Source organism: Papio anubis, chromosome 9 (assembly GCF_008728515.1).
Source record: "Papio anubis isolate 15944 chromosome 9, Panubis1.0, whole genome shotgun sequence".
Classification (NCBI taxonomy): Eukaryota; Metazoa; Chordata; class Mammalia; order Primates; family Cercopithecidae; genus Papio; species Papio anubis.
In genome coordinates this window covers 14698035-14722767 of record NC_044984.1, presented here as the reverse complement: position 1 = coordinate 14722767, position 24733 = coordinate 14698035, and the positions used below count along the sequence as shown (strand labels likewise).

Genomic DNA, 24733 nt, shown 5'->3' with positions numbered 1-24733 from the left:
CATATTTGTTTTGTTCACTTCAGGATTCCCTGTGCTTTTTGGCATAGTGGCTAATATATAATTTATGCTCAGAAATACTTGCAGAATGAGTGTAATGAATTAATGAGATGCAAGCAATTTGGTGTTAACTGGAGAGTGCATGGTGGTGCATTGGGAAATAAGATTGAAAAAGTGAACATAGACCACATTGGGAAGAATTATACTAAGGAATTTAGGCATTGTTTACAATGAATGAGCAGCCTTTGATGTGTTTTAATCAGGATAGTAATAGGTCAGAGTTGCTCTGGCTCACTCTGGTAGTAATATCGAGGATGAATTTGATGACTATGCATGGAAATAAGTGAATCAGAGATATAAGTAATATGGCAAATTAGACACCTAATAATAGCCTAAAGATTTTAATAAGGAGAAAGAGTATTAATCCTCTCACAAATACCACAGATCTAAAATCTAATTTCAGAGAGCTAAGAAAGAAATAAGAATAGAATATAGAACTCACCTGTAAATTTTAATGTTTATATTGTATTAGAAGCAACTGTATAAAATCTTAGATCCAAGGATTGAAAACTCTTACTTTTATTTTATTTTATTTTATTTTTTGGAGACAGAGTCTCGCTTTGTTGCCCAGGCTGGAGTGCATTGGCATGATATCGGCTCACTGCAACCTCTGCCTCCTGGGTTCAAGCAGTTCTCTTGCCTCAGCATCCAGAGTAGCAGGGACTATAGACCCGTGCCACCACATCTGGCTAATTTTTGTATTTCTAGTAGAGACGGGGTTGCTCACGCCTGTGATGCCAGCACTTTGGGAGGCCAGGGTGGGTGGATTACTTGAGGTCAGGAGTTCGAGACCAGCCTGGAAAATCATTAGCTTTTAAGCAGTAAATTTTATTTCCCTCCTTTTACATATAAAGCAAAGTGAGGCCTCCTTTTCAAGTTAGATGATTGTCAAAGTCACATAACTTAGAACTTGATTACAATGTAACAATTTTGTAGACTATAATGAAAATGAACAGTGTATACGTAAAACGAGATAGAAAGAAATGGATAGAAAGGGGCAAATCCAAGAAGCATTTATAGGGAGGAAATAAGTCTTAGCAATGGATTGGGCTTAGAAGTAAGATGGCTTTAAGTTGCAGATGTGGTTTCTTTCCTCTTTGTTTCTAATACCCACCACTGTCTCTCAACACACTGCACAAAGACATACACATAGTTACCTTCCCTTTGAGAGTTCTCAGAAAAAGCCTATGGAATGAATGGACAGATGGATGAATGACAAGGTAGAAATATGTTCATGTTTTGAAGATAGCTTTGCAATAAACAGATTCTAGTTGAAGTTTTTTTTAGGTAGCTTTGGGAATGTTTAGCATCCTAGTCTGCATAGTTTTAACTTATATATAGCATCTATTGTCACATGCTAGAAGTACGCATATTATAACAACATGAAAAAGAGACAGGCTTGAGACCCGGCCACATGGAAAAGGCAGCCCTAAATATTCAGAAGGGAGATGAATCTGAATGATGTAGTGTAAAGGTAAGGAATGCAGCCCCGGAGTTTCACAGCACATAAGCTAATGTGCACACACACGATCCTTTGTCACCCAGAAGAGATTATATGTATCTTCAAAACATGAACATATTTCTCCCTTGTCATTCATCCATCTGTCCATTCATTCCACAGGCATTTTCTGAGAACTCTCAGAGGGAAGGCACTATTTGTGTGTTTTGTGTGGTGTGTTGAGAGACAGTGGTGGGTATTACACAAAGAGGAAGGAAACCACATCTGCAACTTAAACCGTGTGTGCTGGCAGTGTCTCTTCTTAACTGGAAATTTAGTAAAGAGATTTGTGATATAGTTTGTTTTCTCACAGTTTATGCATCTTATGTAAAATTTATCCTTTTACAATTTTAAATGAGTTGAAATCATCTTCCAAGAATTAATTTGCCTTCATGAACATCTTTGTAATAGGAGGATACTGTCCTGTGCACTGGAACATGAATGTTCACACTGTTTTTTACGCACTGACCACAGTCTAGCTACTTTATCTGAAGTTTCATGTACAGTTTTTCATGAGAACACTTTTCAGGTCTGACACCATAACGGGCCACCCGGATTGCTTCCACTGAATGTGCTCAGAAAGGCAGCAGGGGTTTTGGAGGCCAGAGGATCTGAATCATGGTACTGCTACCAAATGACTGCTGTTTTGCACAAATGATTGACCCCAGTTTCCTCATGTATAAAATAAAAACGATAATAACTCTGTGGTAAGTTTATATGAGAAAACAGAAGTAATGACGCCATCATGGAAATGGGGAGTGGTACTGGAGAGTCACTTTCTGTCCCGGGTCCTCAGATTCATCAAGATTCTCAAATTTAATATTTTGATATTACCTCCAAATGTTAGACAATTCATTATAGTGATATTTTGACAGAATCAAGAGGTGACTTTCATTATATATTTTAAAACCTATATTCCATATTCACTCCCTATAATGTTCTAGAAATATTTTTTATAAGTGGTATAAATGTATTGTGAACTATGCTTGTATATGACAATAAATTTGCTTGAGAACATATTAATTTATTCAAGGAAAATAGTGAAAATATGGAGCAATTTTAATAACTCAATTTTGACATTTTTAAATTATCATACAAGAAATTTTTGAGCCAGCATGTGAAAGACTCTGCATCATTATCGTCCCTGACACCATAACACTTCCTTAGGAAGATAAATGTTAATTTCTCTCTCCTCCAGTTATCTCATAACAGTAACATTTTATTTAGCTACTGTTATCAGAATACTGGAAATTTTATGATTTTTTCCAGCTAGGCTATCTGTCAAAGCCTTTAAGCACTAAAATTTAAAATTGTTCTTAAGGGAAATACCTGGAAAGTATATTAAATACTCCCTTCCCTTGGGTCTGACAGCGGTTGGTGCCAGATCTTCTTGGTACATGATCTTCTTGGTGACAAAGGATCATGTGTGTGCACATTAGCTTATGCACTGTGAAACTCAGGGGCTGCATTCCTTACCTTCACACCAAATCATTCGGATTCATCTCCCTTTTGAATATTTAGGGCTGCTTTTTCCATGTGACTGGGTCTCAAGCCTGTCCCTTTTCCATGTTGTTATAACATGTGAGCTTCTAGCGTGGCTTCTGATATCTATGGGCTGGGAAACTACATAAAAAATGTTCTTAGTAAATAGGTTCTAAGTGGGGACTTGAGAGTCTTTTTTTTTTTTTTTTTTTTTTTGAGACGGAGTCTTGCTCTGTCGCCCAGGCTGGAGTGCAGTGACGCGATCTCGGCTCACTGCAATCTCTGCTTCCTGGGTTCACGCCATTCTCCTGCCTCAGCCTCCCGAGTAGCTGGGACTACAGGCGCCCACCACCATGCCTGGCTAATTTTTTTGTATTTTTAGTAGAGACGGGGTTTCACTATGTTAGCCAAGATGGTCTCGATCTCCCGACCTCGTGATCTGCCTGCCTCCGTCTCCCAAAGTGCTGGGATTATAGGTGTGAGCCACTGTGCCCAGCCGAGAGTGTCTTTTCCACTAGAGTCTGTATGTCAAAATATGCACGTGTTAATGTATAGACATGGTGACATCTCCAACAAACAGAGGACTTCATTTATTTAAGTGTGGGTATTATGCTATGTTCTAAATAGCTGGACTTCCTAGAACGGTAACTTCTCTTTAAATTAGATATTGCTTAATTTGGAATGTGATCATTTCATGAATTACCAACTGCTTAAAGTCATTTTGTCTCTAGAAAACTCATTTCATTGAATTACCAATTAGCGATATTTTGTTGTCATTACCAACACCTACAGTTAACTTTGAGATTTTATTATCGGGAGGACACATAATATTGGGTCAGTATGATAGAAAGATACTCTTTTAAGTCTCATTTTATTTTTATTTTTATTTTTTGAGATAGGGTCTCGCTCTGTTACCCAGGCTGGAGTGCTGTGGCACAATTTCAGCTGACTGCAATCTCCACATCCTAGTTCAAGTAATTCTCCTGCCTCAGCCTCCTGAGTAGCTGAAATTGTAGGCATGTGCCACCACACCTGGCTAATTTTGGTATTTTTAGTAGAGACAGCCTTTCGCCGTGTTGGCCAGGCTGGTCTTGAACTCCTGACCTCAAGTGATCTGCCTACCTGGGCCTCCCAAATACTGGGATTACAGGTGTGAGCCACCACGCCTGGCCTTAAGTCTTATTTTAACCTTAAGTTTAAATTGCTTTGTGATGTTAACAAGTAGGAAAATATATTTGTGTTTTTCCATCTTTGTTTTTTCTTCTCAAGGAGGTGTTGGTAAGAATTGAGTATAAGTAACCTATAAACTGCATGGTGAATTTCTGTATAATTGGGTTTACTATAAACTTTAGTTCTACACAGTGCTTGATTCAACTGTCTTGTAGCAGTGTTCCTGAATTTTTCTTAACACATATCCATTCCATATGTTGTCCTTTTCATACCTAGCTTTCTTTCTCTTCGTGTGTCTCTCTATCTCCTGATCTTGGTTTGGAGCTAGTCTCTCTGTTTAATTGTTATAATTAAAGCCCAAGCAACTTCTTACACATTCAAGTAGCACTTAAGAGTGAAAATCTGTTTCTCTTTTGCCCATCCTTATTATTTACAGTATGTATTTTACTTAGAGAAAACATTGAAATCTTTTTTATTTTTTTAACAGAACAATTTTTTTTTTTTAATTCTTAAGATGTAAATGGCTTCTAATTCATTAAATAGTATTAGGAAATTGAGCTAAATGTTTGAGTCAAAAATTCAGCTTGATAGAATGTGGCAGAGCAATTGACTCAAAAAGTTTGGCAGTTTTCCCAACTTAGCTGAAAATTTTAAAACTCCTTTTTTACCTCATGGAATAAGCCGTTTTAATAATTTGTTGAACAGGCCAATAAAATTACTTCTTAAATAATGTAGTTTTAAAGAAATGATTTTGTTTATTTTTCATAATGGTATCTTGGTTCAGATACTCATTCGTCAAACTGTGATTGTAGTTGCCTGATATTGAGAGCTTGTAATTATCACTCAGTGCTCACCACTGATTCCCATTAAGCACCTCTCCTCTACGAAATAAATACACTTAGACACTAAGATACTGGGAAAGGAATTCTCCTTTACTGTGGTTGAAAGTTTTCGTAAGTGTAAAGTAATATGAGTTTAGCCCATTGTTTTATTTAGAGAGAGGAGTACTCAGCAGCTGCTTTTATGTTACTTTTTTCTTGCTAGTGGCCAAATCCTTACTCTCTAAGGAACATTTTTGTTTTCAGAGAAAGAGAACAAAAATTCTAAATATTAGCTGTATCTCTGAATATTAGCCGTTTCAAATGTTATATTATGCGTAAACAGCAATGCAGGTAAAGGGGAATTAAGTATAAATACCAAGACCTGGATGCTTTTTATACTTGTAGTTCAACTAATTAACAAATTAAATGAAACCTAAATTTAGTATTTCTGATCTGGGAGTTGAATATCAGTTTTTGCAATAGTGTATAATAAAATTGTATGTAAAGATTTTTCATCACTGGTTACTGAATTCATGCAATTCTGTCTGTTTGGAGTTGTGCATTCTGGACCATAACATAAAAGCTAATAGGCAAAATAGTGAAACACAACCAATGGTTCTATAGGCAAGTAAGTTTCATCCTACCTCTAATTGATTCTGAGAGAGAAGGAGAGGCAGGGGCCAGAATAGGAGGGGAAATAGACTTAGTCTTATGTTGGGAGTTGAGCAGCTTGTACTACTAGAAAGCTAAAACCCTACTGCCATATTTATTCATGTATTCATGTATTTATTATTTAATATACTATTTGACCATATTTACATTCTTAATTTGGAAAGGAAAATGTTCTGCTTAAAGAGATAGTATATAGTAGATGAGTTGCACACTGTTTTATCAAGTTCATTCTAACATGCAGCCAAGGATAAGAACCACTGTTAGCAACAGTGGTGAATTTCATTAGAGGATTCATCTTGAGTAGTGTTGAGAGATTTTGGTTAGGCTTTTTATACTGTTTTAAGGCTTTGGTGAGATTTCTAGCTTAGGAGCCTAATTACTATTTATACCAGTTCTTGTGAATATATACGATTCTCATAAAAAAGAAATGTATTATAATTGCCTTTTAGGAAATGTCTTTCAAAATTGCCTATTAAAATGTTAATATTAACCTTTATTTATGGATTGACTTAAAAATCACTGGAACTACTAATTTATTTATAAATCCATTTTATGGCATTTATACATTTTTAGGATCTTGAAAAGGTAGTTTCTTATACAACTTATTTAGTGTACAACATAGGAGAGAAAGCAGCTTAGGAATTCCTAAAGTGGGTTCTTAATTTGGAATATTAGAAATGACACCATATCTTCTAGGCAATCAGAGGGATCAGTTAATGTCACACTGTTTAAAAATGCTGTCAGATAGTTTTTCTTTTCATTTTTGTAAATTATGTTTCTGTGGGATTGGGAAGCTATATGCTAGGAAATCGGGAGGTCAGGGATAAATTCTTAATACTTCATAATGAGAATATCTAAATAGAAACACAGTGTTTCAGATCTTCAGCTGTTGTATTTGCCAATAAATTACCCAAAAGACAAGCATTTGAACATCCAGGAGTTCCCATATCATGACTGGGTGTCATGGCAACCACTGCCATTTCTTTTACTGTCCTAAGGTCAGATGAAAACAAGCAGAGCTCCTGCTGTGAATGTCATGGACAGTTGTGTTAGAATATGGTGAACCAGGGACTCTGAAATAGTGATTGTTTCTAGGTGTGGTTTTGTGAAATATATTCCTGAATTATATATTGTATTACAAGAGTCGTAACGGCTGTCGCAAGGACAATTATCCATGCGTTAATATCTCACACTGATTAATCCGCAACAGCTAATCAGAAAAATCATGGTCGTTCACTTTTTAAAAATATATAGAATACAGTCATGTAAGTGAAGGTTTATGTTTTGTTATATTGGGAGAGAAAATTTTAGGTGAAACCAGATCTTTCATTTTGATGCCATTATTTTGGTAGGACCAGATGGATCATACTTCCTCAGGTCATCATCCAAACAAAAAAAGAAAGGTAGCAGAGAGTGAATTTTGTAGTGCTTCTGTTTTTATTAAGTAATTTTAATGCTGCAAAAGCAAAAATGGAATGTATTGGAGTATCAGAGTAATATTGATACAAGGATATGGAGATTTTAATCTAAATTGTACAAGTAAATATAAATGAAAAGTTACTTTTCATATGTGTTGTAAAACGAAAATTTATTAAGTTTTCTTAAAATTCTGTGTTAACGTTCTGAGTCTGCATATGTACATTATGCACTTTATATTTTTGTACTTGCTCAGCTTTTATGTTCAGCAGAACTTTCCAAACAACTTATCTGTTATGGAATAACTATATTAACTAAAATAAATAGGTTTACATTTACAAAGAAAACAGGTTGTTGGGGAAGCTAAGGCATATCTGTATGTCAGAATGTTAAATCCTTAAAGGCCTGTAGGTTTGACCTTGTTTAACCCTTTTATTTTACAGTAAGGGTGCTGAGGCCCAGGGTATTAAGTGTCTTGCCCAAATTTAGTTTCCTACTTAGTGACACAGCTGAAGCTGGGAGAACAAATCTGACAGTTTCCTCTCAAAGTTGTTTTTCATCATAGCATTCTGTTTAGAAGAAACAGGGCAACTCTGAATTTACAAATAAGCAAGTTGCTTGCTTAGAAAGCAACAAATAGTGCTCACTTTGGCAGCACGTATACTAAAATTGGAATGATACAGAGATTAGCGTGGCCTCTGTGCAGGGATGGCATGCAAATTCATGAAGTGTTCCATATTTTAAAAAATAATACAAATTTTAAAAAGACAGTAACAAATGCCAAATATTGCCAACATTCTTTTTATATTTTAATGTTAGTTTTTGGTTTTGCAGCATTTCAGAAAAGAAAATTAAAGGTTTCTTTTTGCTTTTTAAGTAGTTTGGTGCAATAACTTTCTACCTGACTTTCTCATTTTTCCTATCAACTTATATTTATGATTCTAAGTATCACATTTGTGTGTTCTGTAGATGTGTGAAAACTGTTGATATGTAATGGCAAGCCATGTGATTGAATCATGTTTTAAATCTCCTCTAACACTATCCCAGTTTGGATACTGCAAAAGAAGTTGTTTCTTGTAGTGTCTATGATTTTAATAATGTAGTCTAACTCATATAATACAGTATCTATGACAATATTTGCAATTATATTTTGCTATCAGTGCAGTAACAGATGAAATTTGTAAGCCAGTTGTAATTGATTTGTCAAAACAGTAGGTCCCTGACTGATTAAAAAAACCTTTAGAGGAAATAACTTTTTTTCTTATAGTATTTATAATCTTGTTAACCTTTGGAATTCTAAAAACATATAGTGGATCAAATTGTTCTTGCCTATTATTTAGACGTTCTTGTGGTTTTTAGATTTACTGCGAATAATGAGTGTTTTCAGATATACCACACAATGGCAACTTGTCAGCTACTGTATTTATACGTGAGATAGACTAGTTTTAGAGATAGCCACATGATACCAATAATATGAACTTCAGCTTATTAGGCGACAAATCATGGCTTTTTCAATTTCTCTTTCAGAACAAAGGAAGAATTATGCACGGGACAGTATCAGCAGTGTGTCAGATATATCTCAATACCGTGTTGAAGTAAGATGCTTTGGCATTTGCTAGTATTTAGAGTGACACTTGAGGAACATAAACGTTGGAAGTTAAATCAGAATTCGGTTTTATTTCATTCTTATGATGTATTTTAAGTTGCACTGACCTTTTTGTTTAGGTTTTTTAAAACAGATGTTACATGTAAAATATCTTGTTAGTCTGTGGTCTGTTTTCATAAAGAATGATTTAAAATCATAACTACTACTCATTTATCATTGCCAGTCTTATTTCATTTAAAAAAGGATAATGGCTTCTACTTTGTACTGTAGAATCTTCTCGAAATTAAGCCTTTGACAGTTTCAGTGAGCAGTTTAGTTTCTAGTTTAACGAAAGTTATTACTAGTTCTAGTTAAATAAGGGTTATTTTTAAGTTTTGGCTCTCTTTTAAGATATTTGCTCTTGGTTGGAATTTATCTAGATAACCTCTGCTTATAATAGAAAATATTTAAGCAGAGAAGTAATTTTTAAATTGCTCTTATTTCCAGTTTTCTACCTATCTCAAGCATGCTTAATCAAATTTAAACAGTTTTGTTTCAGTAAGTGGTTTTGGTGGTTTGAATAGTTTGACAGCTCCTGTAGGCTAGAATTGTGCTGTTGCTACAATCAGTGTCCATAGTTTTTTTTTTTTTTTTTTTAATTTATTTATTATTATTATACTGTAAGTTGTAGGGTACATGTGCATAACGTGCAGGTTTGTTACATATGTATACTTGTGCCTTGTTGGTGTGCTGCACCCATCAACTCGTCATTTACATCAGGTATAACTCCCAATGCAATCCCTCCACTGGCCATCAGAGAAATGCAAATCAAAACCAAAATGAGATACCATCTCACACCAGTTAGAATGGCGATCATTAAAAAGTCAGGAAACAACAGGTGCTGGAGAGGATGTGGAGAAATAGGAACACTTTTACACTGTTGGTGGGATTGTAAACTAGTTCAACCATTATGGAAAACAGTATGGCGATTCCTCAAGGATCTAGAACTAGATGTACCATATGACCCAGTGTCCATAGTTTTAAAGCTCCCATACAGATAGCCTGCTGTTTAAATGCTGCTAGGTTCAGCATTTAAATAACCATAATAGAGTATAAAATAGGGAAAAGTATACTTAAAGAGAATATTATTTAAGCTGTTAAGAAGTTGTTTTAATATCATGTTTATGTAGTTCAACATGGCTCAGTATGAAACAGATTTAGGTATCTTATGAGTCAAAACACCATTTCTTCTATTCAAAAAAAACCCAAAAATCCCTGCTTGGCTTTATTCTCTCGTTAAAATAGTCATGAAGTTTTAAGAGCACTTTATGTTTGTCGTTCTCTGCTAGCTGACCTCAGGTTAATTTGATTTTCTTTTGGAAAATGTATTGGAAATGTAAGAGGTTGTATGTATTTGTATCTGTTATAAATCTTTTTCCTTTTTGCCAATCGTAAGCACTTGACTACATTTATCCTGGATCGGAAAGATGCTATGATCACTGTTGATGATGGAATAAGGAAGTTGAAATTGCTTGATGCCAAGGGCAAAGTGTGGACTCAAGATATGATTCTTCAAGTGGATGACAGAGCTGTGAGCCTAATTGATTTAGAATCAAAGGCAAGTGTGTAAAATTTATACTATTTTATTTTCTTTTTTTTTTTTTTTTTTTTTTTTTTTTGAGACGGAGTCTTGCTCTGTCGCCCAGGCTGGAGTGCAGTGGCCGGATCTCAGCTCACTGCAAGCTCCGCCTCCCGGGTTCATGCCATTCTCCTGCCTCAGCCTCCGGAGCGGCTGGGACTACAGGCGTCCGCCACCTCGCCCGGCTAGTTTTTTGTATTTTTTAGTAGAGACGGGGTTTCACCGTGTTAGCCAGGATGGTCTGGATCTCCTGACCTTGTGATCCGCCCGTCTCGGCCTCCCAAAGTGCTGGGATTACAGGCTTGAGCCACCGCGCCCGGCCATACTATTTTATTTTCAAGAAAATGCCACTAATATTAATGTTTACAGTCATTTCAGATTGTTTGAAAATGGGTGGAAGTTTGAAAAATAAAATGTTTACTTTATTTATAGAATGAACTGGAGAATTTTCCTTTAAACACAATCCAGCACTGCCAAGCTGTGATGCATTCATGCAGCTATGATTCAGTGCTTGCCCTGGTGTGCAAAGAGCCAACCCAGAACAAGCCAGATCTTCATCTTTTCCAGTGTGATGAGGTTAAGGTAAGAGAATGGTGAAATTTTTGTTTCCTCTTTAAGCAGACGTTCTGGCAGCTTTTGAATTACCTATTTTGATAATATATCTCATATTAGGTACTAGATTTTTAGTTTCTGAGGATCTTGTAAGGAAAACAAATACCTTAGTATCTTCCTTAGGATTTCCATGGCAAGTAAATAAAGAAATTAGGATGTTAATCAAATCAGGGGCAGGCAGAGTAGCTCATACTTGTAATCCCAGTGCTTTGGGAGGCCGAGTCTGTAAGATGGCTTGAGGCCAGGAGTTCAAGCCCAGCCTGGACAACATGGCAAGACCAGTCTCTACTGAAAAGGTTTAAAAAATTAGCCAGGTGTGGTTGTACATACTTGTAGTCTCAGCTACTCAGGTGGCTGAGAGAGGAAAATCTGTTGAGCCAGGAGTTGGAGATTACAGGGAGCTATAATTGCCCCTCTGCACTCCAGCCTGGGCAACAGAGTGAGACTGTGTCTCTTAAAAATAAGAGGCATTCTGTTTTTTTTTTTTTTTTTTAAAGGATAGATAATATATTAAATTCACATCAAATGCCTTAAACTTATAATTAAAAATTGATTGTTCAGAAATCATGCTTTGTGGACAGTAAATAATCATGGAATTCTAATTTATTCTGCACTAATGACATAGCGTGGATTACTGCAATGAAGTACTTAGACATTTCCCACGATATTGATTTAAAGTTCACCATTTAATTATGTGACTCGAATCGTTGCTCAGGATTTGTAATTCCCAAATGATACGTGAAAATAGATGAGCCAGTAATAACAGGATGTGTCCTGAAAGTTTCTATTTCAAAGTACAGTGTAATTTCAAATGATTATAATTTGTGATGCTTTATTGGACCTTAGAAGTTATCTTCAACCTTGAATGTGTTTATTTCCTGAGTTGTTTTCTTTAAAAGAGAAATCATTTTGTGTTAATTGGTACTTTGCTAAAGCAGTGATTTAACATTTTGATGATATATTATAAAATATCCATGTAATTTTATTTTATAAAGAACTTTTAGGAGATTAGCACAGTCACTTGATCTTTTCTGTATTTTTTGACATTTAAAGATGATAGATAAAGTAAAATTGACTGTAAACTGTATTTCATAATTTCTTCTAATTTCAATTTACATCATAGATGACTTTCTAAAAACCTTCTTCTAAAAGAACTGGCATTTAAGTAAATTGTGTAAGTGATATTCATCAGATTTTTGTATAGTGCCTTTTGAAAGTCATAGTATATTATAATTTTTGTAAGGTTAGATATATTCAATAAATATTAAAGGGAACATTTTGCTTTAAAAATATAGTGAGATTTAATTCAAACATATATAAACCAGAGGCCTAAGTTAAAAAACATTTCAGATTTGATGTTTGTATCTGTGCTCTAAAAAGCCCCCCGGGAGCTAAAAGTTACTATGCCATAGTGTAAAGCTTCTGAATTTTAAGTTTGGGAATAAAGGGTTTGCTTTATTTGATATGGAATGGTAATGATAATGGATTCAAAATGTATTTACTGAATATAGTTCTGTCCTAACTCCAAAAGCTCACATACCACAGAGCACCATATGCATTTACTCATTGGTTTCATACTCTGCATATGAGACCTTTTTCCCTTGGCTGGTTAAAAGTATAAATGCAATGAAAAATGCAGTTTCTTTTATATGGCTCATTGTGCAATATTGTTTTTGATTTTTAAAGTTTCTTTATTATAGGACTTCATGCAATGCTCCTGCCCACCTTTGCAGCAAAATTTTTCTTAGAAATATAATAGCCCCAGTATAAGAAGTTGATGATTCCTAGGCATCTTCAGTTTTTGTTTGGGGTTTTTTTAAAAAAAATAATTATTTTTAATTAACTGTCTTTTCATTTTCAGTTTTAGTATCCTATGTAACAGAAAGCCTTTGACAGGATGTTTGTAATGTCTTATTGAAACTTAACGCTCTTAGGAAGTCACACTGGACTGGGATGCATTGGCACTCTCATTTAACGAGCAATGTGACCTTGGCCAGGCCCTTTCATACAAGTACTCCTCAGTTTTATTAATTAGAAGGAACTGATGAGATGCTCTTTTAAATATCCCATCATTTCCAAAATTTTATGATTATTGATGCTTACTGTAAAAGAAATACAACGTACATATTTGAGAAAACATTACATACAACAAGGAGGCACAAACATAGATGGTGCATCTCATCAACATTCTAATATAGAGTGATAATGACTGGCTCTAAACAAACTTTGCAACCAAACAAAAACTTCTTATCTGTGAATCTCACATTGATCCCCAAGAAATATCTAACTGAATGTTCTTATTGGAAAAGTATTGGAAAAGTTAATTGTTTGTAGAAAGTTAGCTTTTACCTGAAGTGACAAAATAAAGTGGTTACCCAAAAGGGTACAACCTAGTATTGGAGTTTATCTCATGGGTGTAGTGGATTTGCCTTAAACCCAAAGATATGTTTTGCTGGGTTAATAGGTATCCAGTGGATCTTGAGGATGAGAAAGGGAAGGAACTCTGTCTGTTCTATGTGTGGGAATCTCTAACCCCTTAATTTCTTCCCAATTACAGATTTTTACTCAGTTTCATTTTTAGCATATGCATATCCATTCTTTGCCTCCTTCATTGCCTTTATTCAAGGATAGTTTCCCTTTAAGATAATCTTTAAACATTTCTTCAGTTTTTAAAATCTTATCATTATATAGTTCACCATTATAAAAACCACAAGAGTCATGTTTCACAACATTTTTATAAAAAGATTTTTACATCAAGATGCTTACTGATTCAGACAAGGAACAATTCCTTTTCCTGTTTTAAACTACGTATCAAGACTCAGAAAAATCTATCAACTTACAGGTAACTTGTATCTCCTTGCAGGCAAACCTAATTAGTGAAGATATTGAAAGTGCAATCAGTGACAGTAAAGGAGGGAAACAGAAGAGGCGGCCTGATGCCCTGAGGTAAAAACATTAAAAGAAATCAAGGGGTGGAATTGATTTGTTTCTAAGGCTTTTTTCCCCCCAAAGAGTTAGAAGAATTATTTTCCATGGAAGTATATTATTATATTGTATAGATCATAACCTGTAGTCTCAACACATTTGTTCTCCCAAGTTTGTCAGTGCGTTTGCTCCTTTGCTCTCCATATTTTTGATCTTTCTCTGATATGGCTTCACTTGGGTTGGAAGTCACAGGGTCATGAAAGATGAGTGGCATTTGAAGAGAAGGTATCCTAGGGAAATACAAGCTAGACAGTAGGATTGTAATTGTTCCATGGCCCTTGCAAATCACATGAGACTCAGAAAGAAAATCAACCTAGTTTTCAGCTGACTATTAATTTTTTTATTTCATATGCATTCATAAATATGCATAATATGGAATGCTTAGGAAATCCTTATTGCCCCTTGACATAGTTGTTTCTGAATTTTAATAACTAGTACCACAAGTTGAGTTAATTGATATGTTATAGAAATAGAGATGGTAAAAATTCTATTTGTTTTCATCTTTTTAAGGATGATTTCCAACGCAGACCCTGGTATACCGCCTCCACCCAGAGCTCCTGCCCCTGCGCCCCCTGGGACCGTCACCCAGGTGGATGTTAGAAGTCGAGTGGCAGCCTGGTCTGCGTGGGCAGCCGACCAAGGGGACTGTGAGTCTTCCTAGAATTAATACTTATTGAACACTTACTTTGGGTTGGGGCATAGGTCTTGCTTTCAAATTCTGATGCTGATTTCAGAACTGAAGCTTGAGGTTACTTTTAAAAAAATCAAATCTGGCTGGGCACAGTGTCTCATGCCTGTAATCCCAGCACTTTGGGAGGCTGAGGCGGGCGGATCACCTGAGGTCAGGAGTTCGAGACCAGCCTGACCAATATGATGAAACCCTGTCTGTACTAAAACTACAAAAATTTGGTGAGCGTGGTGGCAGGCACCTGTAACCCCAGCTACTGGGATGGCTGAGACAGGAGAATCGCTTGAACCCGGGAGGCGGAGGTTGCAGTGAGCTGAGATCACGCCATTTCACTCCAGCCTGGACAACAAGAACAAAACTCCATTTCAAAAAAAAAAATCAAATCTTAGGTGAAAGAAAGTTAAGCCTTGAATTTTGTTAAGATTATTATCTGTAAGAGTTCAGACCCACCATTTAATAAATATGGTGTTAGGGTTAGAGTCTTTTTTTTTTTTTTTAATGCTAAGAGAGGAAGTTTCACTTGATTGACAGTTAAAAAGATGGCAACAAAATATGTACAGGTTTTTTTTAAAGACTGCACTTAAAATTATTTCCAGTTTTAATTATTTAACTACAGTCCCTTTGTGGACAAGTTTGTCATATTGATGGAAAGGTTGTCAGGACAGTGGTTGGCTGCTGGCAGTGGAGAAGGGTAAAAGGTATCCATCATACGACTGTACTTGTCAAGTGGGCCCTATGAGCGTGGCATCATTTCACCTTGGCATTCTGTTTAAAAACAATTATAACATAGAACTTAGCGTTACTGTTTTTTTTTTTTTAAATATAACCTCATATATTTTTATTTTACAAATAATCATTATGTAAAATTTGAAAAATTTGGAATGTATAAAACTTGTAACTGTATAACTAGGGAAATAAATTCATCTGTAATTTTCATCATCCTGTTGACAAGTTGATTTTACTTTCTAGTCTTTTCTTGTTTCTTAAACAATAAAGTTCATGTTGTACACGCAGTTTTGAATACTGATTTTTAGAATTATATGATGCATATTTTGCCATATAACATTTTTAAAAGTTGATTTTTGATGAATATATAATTGTTTATATTATTGTATCATTTTCAACCATTCTCAATTTTGAAATATTATTTCATAGTTTATTTTTTATCAATAATGATGGACATCTTCGTTTATAAATCTTTGACCATATCTCTGGTTATTTCTATAGGATAGATTTCTAGAAGTGATATTATGGGCTAAGAATATTAACCTTTAAAGAACTCTTGACACATATTGCCAAACAACTTCCTAAAAACACTGAATTATAATTTCCCACTTGCTTAAAAAAACCTCCCTGTTTTAGCTTATATTTCTATAAAGTCATTTTTTAAATTTAATGTGTATCTGTCTTATTAGTAATATATTCATTAAAATAGACAAGTTAGGACATCATTAGATTACTAAACAACCAAAGCAACTCAGTGGATAGCCTTCTAGTGCTAAAAGTCACCTGACATTTTGGTGGGCTATCTTTTCTGAGTGTGTAATTTTGGATGATTTATATTGCTAGATCCTGTAGCTAAATGTTTGAATGGAAATATGGTGTAGGGGTCTGAGCATTCAGACAGATGACAACAGTTCTGTAAGTCTGCTGTGGAAAAATGAGAGCTGCTCTCTGCTGCTTCATCAATAATAACTGAGATCTCATTGTGTTTCACCTGTATTATTAGTGTTACTTTTTATGTGTTAGAATATTTTACTAGAATCTGAAATGTTTATAACTAAAAAATGCCTTAAAATGTGTTTGGTCTAGTCTCTTCATTTTAAGGACGAATAAATTGTGATTCAGCAGGCTCGAATCTGATGAACGCTAGAGCCTCATTCTTTTGCCTCTACTCCAGTGGGACTTCTTAACTTTCTAATTTTTTTTTTTTTGAGACAGAGTCTCCCTGTCTCCCAGGCTAGTGGCCTGATACTGGCTCACTGCAAGCTTCGCCTCCTGGGTTCACGCTATTCTCCTGCCTCAGCCTCCCGAGTAGCTGGGACTACAGGCGCCCGCCACCACGGCCGGCTAATTTTTTGTGTTTTTAGTAGAGACGGGGTTTCACCGTGTTAGCCAGGATGGTCTCCATCTCCTGACCTCGTGATCCACCCGCCTCAGCCTCCCAAAGTGCTGGGATTACAGGCGTGAGCCACCGCGCCCGGCCAGCTTTCTTATTCTTTAACCAGTAAAGTATGATTCACACAGGGTATCTGGCACTGTAGTTAAACGATATAACTCATTTCCAAAAATGAGGCACCTCAGACTCTTCTTTGGATGTGCAGGGTAAAAGTTGGGCTCTGAAGCAAGACCTGATCTGTCTACCTGTGTGGTCTTGGCAAGTTATCTCTTTGTACTTCAGCCTCATCTCTAAAATGCGGATAATAATTCATGGGTTGCTGTGAATCTGAAAGTAAATAATGTTTATGATAGTACTGACTACAGAATAGTAAGCGTAATTTGTGGTTCTCATTTTGCCAAATTGAGTTCATTTTCTTTCTGAATTGTTTTCTATTTTGTTTAGGTTTCTTGTATTCTTAAAGGTTTTTTTCAGAGGTTTAAATGTAAGCCGAGCTACCGAATATATGAAAAAAAGAACTCTTTGATGCTTTCATTAAAAAAAAAATAGAGCTATGTAGTTTAATTTTATAAGTTTCTGTTTTCATAAATTATGTAAATTTTTATTGATCTTTGTACTTAAAATGTTTAAAATACAGTAATTTATTGTATTCTATACTTTTTGTGTACTTATGGTGTTTTTGTTGTTACTATTTTGATGAAGAGGTTCTGAAGTAGAGGAAGGATAAGACAAGCTTACAGACATTCTGAATAAACCTGTAAAAATATATGTTGAACCTTATATATATTATATAATGTATATATAATACATCTTATGTATATATAATACATCTTATATGATGTATATATAATATATTATGTATAATATTATATATATGTTGAACTATATATATAATATGTTGAACCATATATATATATATATTTTTTTTTGAGATGGAGTCTCGCTCTGTCACCCAGGTTGGAGTGCAGTGGTGCGATCTCAGCTCACTGCAACCTCTGCCTCCTGGGTTCAAGCGATTCTCCTGCCTCAGCCTCCTAAGTAGCTGGGATTGCAGGCGCATGCCACCATACCTGGCTAATTTTTGTATTTTTAGTAGAGACAGGGTTTCACCGTGTTAGCCAAGATTGTCTTGATCTCCTGACCTCGTGATCCTCCCACCTCAGCCTCCAAAAGTGCTGGAATTACAGGCGTGTGCCACTGTGCCCTGCCGAACCTAATATAATTTATAACAAAGAGAGAATTGATCCCTAGGGGTTTCTGAGCTTTCATTAAATTTTATCTGAAATATTTTCTGCAATGTCATCTGCTTAAACTAAGTGAGATAAGGCTTTCAGAACTTCAAATTTACCCCTAGACTAAACAGAAGACTTATTATTCAGGTTTGGCCTGGATCCAGTCCAGTTTTTAGTTGGAAAGCCCCTCAAGAGGAGTATCTTTCTGGTTCCTCTGAAGGCTCTGGCTGACTCAGGCTGAACTGCTTCTCCTTTGAATCCCTGAGGTATATCTACCCCTGACTTCCAAAGGTGGTCTCTGTGGAATAGCGCCAGTGGCACTAGGGTTCCTAGTTGTGTTTCAGACCTGACAGAGCCCAAGAAATACCATATCTCCCTGTCACTGTGCCCTCCAGATGATATTTTTTGGGGACCTCTGTAGAGTTCCTAATAGCTATTTCAACCTCAACTTAGTGCTTTCTGTGGTAGTCCACTACAGCCAAGGTAGCAGCTAACTATGTGTAAAATAGTAGCTAACTGGCAAGATTTCATAGATAGAAATTTTAATTATCTTAAAGTAGTTAACAGCCGTTAATTAAGTTTCATAAGACATGGTGATTTCTTCTTTCTTTTTTTTTTGTTGGCAAGTATTCCAGTTATAGGTAAAGTTAGTGCATAGGAAGAATAGCAATACAAAGTTTCCAATATTTTTTTGCAGTTCTCTGTATTGAGCATCATGAGTCATGATGATGTATCGTGAGTTGTACTTCCGTTTGTGGTGTTACATTTCTGTTGTTCCATCCATATATTTTAAAATTTATTCTTCCATGAAATATCTGTAACAACTCTCTGTGTTTAGGGGTAGTATTAACTGACTCATACCAGGAAGGAGTTCATGATAATAACTTCATGAGTAACATCATGCTCTAGCCAACTGAGCAACCTTAATATCTTGAATGGACATTTATTTTTTAATGTGAAAATTTCTGTCTGCTTTTAAAGCTCGTAGCTTCAAATTAATGAGCCCAATATTGTGGGTTTTAAGCTTAATTACACTTAAATTTTAAGAAGCACTCTGCTGTCAGAACTCCCAAAGCTTTATTGTAGTCACAGTATTGGAATGTATAAAAATTATAGCTCTGTTGCATTAGAACTAAGTTGACCAGCTTTTGAGAAGTAAAAGCTTAACTGCTGGTTTATGTTTCTGGCTTGTGTAGGAATTAAACCATGCTAAGTTAAGGTTGGTTCTACAGGTAGCTGACTCAGGGAAGAGAGAGAATAGAGGGGATATTACAAGTTAAATAAACATCATAAAGGTGAGAGGACCAATACGTAAGCTCCGCCCAGCTGCTCCTGTTAGTGTAGACAAGGATGCATTTCATGGCTGATGAGCACAGTTTTGACTTGTGTATCCAGTGGAGGTGTTCCCTTTTGCAAATGGTCCTCCTTTTAAACTAATTTTTATGTTTTAATTGCCTATATTGGTATTGTGTGAGTAAAAGGTTGAAAGACATGATTCTCCTTTCTATAGTTGAGAAACCAAGGCAGTATCATGAGCAGGAAGAAACGCCTGAGATGATGGCAGCCCGCATTGACAGAGATGTGGTAAGTACAGGAGTCACCTTTAGATCATTGGCTTTTTTTTTCTTAAGAGGAAAAAAAACTTCATAAGTAAATGAAGCTTATTTAAATAAAGATGTTTTATGGAAACTATGTTTTCTGTTTCCAGTGATGGTTATGCCCTCTGAATTAGTTTTTTCCTTAACCATTTTTTGCCTTTATGCCAGTATTTAGTTAGGAGACTTGGGCTGTGATAGAAGAATCAGCATATTAACTAGTTTACATTGGAACTTAGGCTGAATTATTAGCTGTCAGGAATGGTGCAGTTTTTATTTTATTATAGTTCGTAATTCATAATTGAAATATCTTTTTAATATGTCTTATTGGCATTTATTAACAATGTATTTTAGAATAAATAAAAAAGTCAAGTGGCATTTTTAAAGGATAGATTTGTAAATTGTAATGCTTTTGTAAAAGTTAATGCTACGTTTGTTTTCATTTCTTTCTAGTGATTTACAGAATGAGAATGCTGTAAATGCTTTATGATAGCATTCTCATTCTATAAATGAGATTCAGAATATGCTGTTAATATAGTTACTTTTTATACTGTACGCATGTTACTAGCTTATTGAGAAACAAATACTAAAAGGAATTTGAAATTTGGAATTCCATTTTTATATCACACTATTACGTGTGATACTGAAAAGTTTATGTAACACCAATTTCTAGTCTTAAATTAGAAGAATGTCAAGTTTCACACATATTGGAGAAAGGCAACTAAGACTATAGTATGTAAGATAATCAGATTCATTCCAGTGGTCTCTGATAGCATGGTGCATTATTAATTCTATTTTGTCACGTGGAAATTCTTATTAATGCTTAGTATCATAGATTAGCTATTAGGTTATCACAACAATCCGTGTACCTTTAATTCCATGAAATAATATTGTCAGTGCTTTATTGGAACATTTATCAGTAAAGCAAAAATGTCAGTGCTCTTCTAACAAAACGTAGTTTAGAATTTTCCTCCCAACTGTGTGGGAGAACACTGGGAAAAATAGAGCAATTGAAAATAATAATCCAAGTAGTTATTGTGAATGCTTCCTTGATGACATTGAAAATAGAGCAAAAGTAAGCTAAAGAAATATGTAAATGTCAGATGTTGGCTACAGGTATATTTAGTTTGATTCTTGTAATTAGTAATAAACTTGAAATTGGCATGTGGGCTGCTACTTTTTCTAAAAAAACCTTTCTATTATTTACTAACAGTGTACAGCTAAGGTAAACGTTTTGTTTTATATTTTATTCTATAATTTCTAATTTCAGCAAATCTTAAACCACATTTTGGATGACATTGAATTTTTTATCACGAAACTCCAAAAAGCAGCAGAAGCATTTTCTGAACTTTCTAAAAGGAAGAAAAATAAGAAAGGTAAAAAGAAAGGACCAGGAGGTAAGTTGGATTTTCTTAATCTTCTTATGACTGGTTAGAACTCCAGTACTGGCTGGAGTGGCTCACCCCTGTATTCCCAGCACTTTGGGAGGCTGAGGTGGGCAGATCACCTGAGGTCAGGAGTTTGAGACCAGCCTGTCCAATGTGATGAAACCCCATCTCTACTAAAAATACAAAAATTAGCTGGTCATGGTGGCATGTGCCTGTAATCGCAGCTACTCGGGAGGCTGAGACAGGAGAATCGCTTGAACCTGGTGGAGGTTGCAGCGAGTCGAGATGGCGCCATTGAACTCCAGCCTGGGCAACAAGAGCGAAACTCTGTGTCCAAAAAAAAAAAAAAAAAAAGAACTCTGGTACTAGGCAGAGTTTTGACCCTCATGAACTGCTTAGCAAAACTTCATTGATTGTGGACTAGGGTTCTTCTTCTAGTCTTGGGGTAGCACCTGAGATTTAGGCAAAGAGTAGGATGAACTCAGGAAGAGTCCATTTTGGTTATAAGTCAGCTATATAGTGAAGAAAGATCCTGGAATGTTTTACCTAAATCGCAGAGACTCTGAGATTCAGGCAGTGATCATCTGTCTGTAGTTTTGATTAGTTATTGTAAAATTAAGTGTCTGTTAAAGAAAGACATAGCTCTATTCTTCTTATATTTGAATTTATTCTATTATAAACTAGAACCATATTATTTGTTAAATAAAAGAGTTGACTTATTAAAATATTTAAAAGTTTCAACGGATTTGAATTTTTTATCACAAAACTTTAAACAGTACATTCAGATCATATACGAAGTCACATATAGACAATTTTGAAGTATGCTGCAGTTCAGCTATTTAAAATGGCCTCAGCTATATAAAATTAAACTTATGGAAGTAATGTTTATACTTCCGCTGACAAAATGGTAGAGATGGAAAGATATAAAATAGTAAATAAATATCCCTTACATTACAGATAATTTCCAAATCTTTCTCTACCACATATTTATATGATAAGCATATCACCTTTGGCTTTATCTTCTACATGTGAATGTGCCTCCTCTCTACATATTCTGAAATTAAGTACGATTGCTTCCTGGTATCATAAACCACTTACTCCTTTTGAAATTCTCTGTGAAAGATATACTATGCTCTTGATCACCCAGATTGAAAACCACAGATTCTTCTATGATTTCATTCTCTAGCTTGTAGCCAACATCAATTTTATTTTCTCAACATCTCCTGTATCCAGTTATTTCCCTTTTAATTTTCATATCCAGTTCAAGCTACTATCATTTTTTTTTTACCCTGCTTTCTAAGCAGTTTTAAGCCTCTGCTTTTTCATGCTGTGAGAACAATCTTCAAAAGCGTTCAGCCACTTCATGCTTCTGCTGTGAAGCACGCTAGTTCCATGTTCTATTGATTTAAGTACAACTGTTCACCGTGGAAATCAAGGTTATCCACAATCTAACCTTGATCTACCCTTCCAATCTCATGTTTCTCTGCTTTTGTTTGTTGTTTCATATACATGCAATTCCCCCTTTCCTTGTTTTTGCTGATGCTGTTTTATACAACCATGATGTTTGTCCCACCACATCGCCCTGGACCAAACTTTTTCAAATCCCGTCTTAGAGGCTACTCTCTCCATCTAATACCCTTTAAGTATCCATTTCCTTATCTCCCAACCAGGTATGTCTCTTCTCATAATGATTGGTACTTGTCTTGTTATTTATCTGAGTCATGTATGTTATTAGCTTTTAAGGCAGGGCTTGTCACTTACTCACTTTTATACCCTTCACAATGATAAGCCCAATGCCTGCCATAGAGAAAGGCTACAATGAATATTTATGGAATTAAATGAGTAATTTGTAGTGCCTAAAGACAGAGCAATCCATTTTGAACTTTGTATCTTCTCAGTTTCTTACAGTCAGACTATGAGATGCAGCCCAGTAGTTAGGTAGCATGTCTGATGAGATCCTCAAATTTTACAGACATAAATGTGGTTTTTGTTTTTCCATTTAATAAGTTTTCTTGGATTTTGCTCTGATCTCCTCCTCTTGCTTATTTCATTAGAGGGTGTTTTAACGCTGCGGGCAAAACCTCCACCTCCTGATGAATTTCTTGACTGTTTCCAAAAGTTTAAACATGGATTTAACCTTCTGGTAAGTGAAATTTATGTATATAGAATTAGAAGAAATAAATGAAAAAGATGAAAGTCTAGTCAGGATGTTTCTGATCAAATTGAGAAATAAAATTGTTTTTATAGATTTTTTGGGGGGTATGTATGTTTTGATTTGCCTTCAATTAAAACAGCAAATTTTAAAACATATATATCTATGAGACTTGATTGAAAAACAATGACTTCTATTCTCACTCTATCCATGCTAAAGAATGTATGTAAAATGAAACTGGTGGTAAAGACCACCCCCTCTGAGTCTATGTTGGACCTTTCTGAGTGTCTGACTTTGCTTGATATTAATCTATTTTCTGTTTTCTTCATGTTGCAGGCCAAACTGAAGTCTCATATTCAGAATCCTAGTGCTGCAGATTTGGTTCACTTTTTGTTTACTCCATTAAATATGGTGAGATTTTATTAGTTTAAGAAAGAATCATTCTTAGTATATTTTTTTAACCCCCAGTGTCTGTCTGGATTATCTAAAGTGCTTTTCTTCATTACCTTGTGTGGGTACTATTTCTTTGCCATTTGTGTAAATGTCAAGAATGTAAAATTTGAGAATTTAAAAGAACCTTATAAATCATCTAGTTTAAGCACCTTATTTTATAGTTGAGGAAACTGGTATCTCTGACAGTGCTAGGGATATGAAAATAAATAAAGATTTATTGTATACCAGTGTTTCAATGTATACTAGTATATAATATTCAGTGCCTTGAATAATGTAGATGTTTTTCTTATTCTCACAAAATAATCATGAGAAGTCTAGTTCTTCATGGATGGTTTGCTCCATGAAGTCATTCAGGAACCCATGTTCTTTTTATTGAGGTGTTCCTTCATCTCCTGAACTGTCTCTGACTTGTTTACTCATTTATGTACTTATCCTACAAATACAAATTGAGAGCCTCCTCTGTGCTTGGCTTTAAAGTAACTCATCAGGAACAAAACAGACAAAAATTCTTACACTGTTAGAACTTATATTGTAGCATACAGAGGTAACCAATAACCTAAATAAATGTCCGAGTAATACAGTAGTCTAAAAATCACATGCTATGCAGAAAAATAGAGGAGCAAAGGAGAACTGGGAGTTCTCTAGGGAGATGCACGCATGTGTGTATGTTTGTGGGAAACGGAGTGTTGCACTTTTTGAGTAGGGTTGGTTAAAGGAAGCCTTAATGAGAAGATGTCATTGGAGTAAAGGAAGTAAAGAATGGATCATGTGGATCCTTGAAAGAAGAGAATTCCAGACAGAGAATAGTTAATGTGTAAATGTTCTGAGGTGGTAACATGCAAAGGATGTTCTTGGAATACGTAGATACTGTGACTTCAACGGAATGAGGGAAGAAAAGATTAGAAAGAGATGATATAAGCGGGATAACAGGAAAATACATCTTGTTTGTCTTTATCAGGAATTGGGAGACCTTTGACAATTGAGTTTTCAGCAGAAAAGGATTGCCCTGGCTATAATGTTTAGAAATTTTGGGGAAGAAGAAGCTAGGGTCATTACTAAAATAATCCAGATGGGAGATTATGGTGCTTGGACATAGTATCGTTGAAGGTGGTGAGAAGTCTGATCTGGTTATAAATTTGCTGCTAGATTGGATATACTGTGCAAGAGCC

At 35.3% G+C, this 24733-nt stretch overlaps 1 protein-coding gene and 1 non-coding gene across 7 annotated transcripts in view; both read left to right on the top strand.

Moving 5' to 3' along the window:
* EPS8 (epidermal growth factor receptor pathway substrate 8) overlaps window positions 1-24733 on the top strand; it is a 167416-nt gene that overhangs the window by 106342 nt on the left and 36341 nt on the right. For all 6 annotated transcript variants that reach the window (XM_017945692.2, XM_031650312.1, XM_009180290.4 and 3 more), the window contains exons 4-12: window positions 8644-8711; window positions 10158-10319; window positions 10773-10922; window positions 13816-13898; window positions 14448-14584; window positions 19487-19560; window positions 20842-20968; window positions 23014-23102; window positions 23448-23522. In XM_017945692.2, coding sequence (XP_017801181.1) covers window positions 8644-8711; window positions 10158-10319; window positions 10773-10922; window positions 13816-13898; window positions 14448-14584; window positions 19487-19560; window positions 20842-20968; window positions 23014-23102; window positions 23448-23522 — 965 coding nt within the window. The remainder of the gene's footprint in view (window positions 1-8643; window positions 8712-10157; window positions 10320-10772; window positions 10923-13815; window positions 13899-14447; window positions 14585-19486; window positions 19561-20841; window positions 20969-23013; window positions 23103-23447; window positions 23523-24733) is intronic.
* On the top strand, window positions 7756-7859 carry LOC116268996. The gene has a single exon (XR_004176322.1). It is a non-coding gene; the product is annotated as a U6 spliceosomal RNA (small nuclear RNA).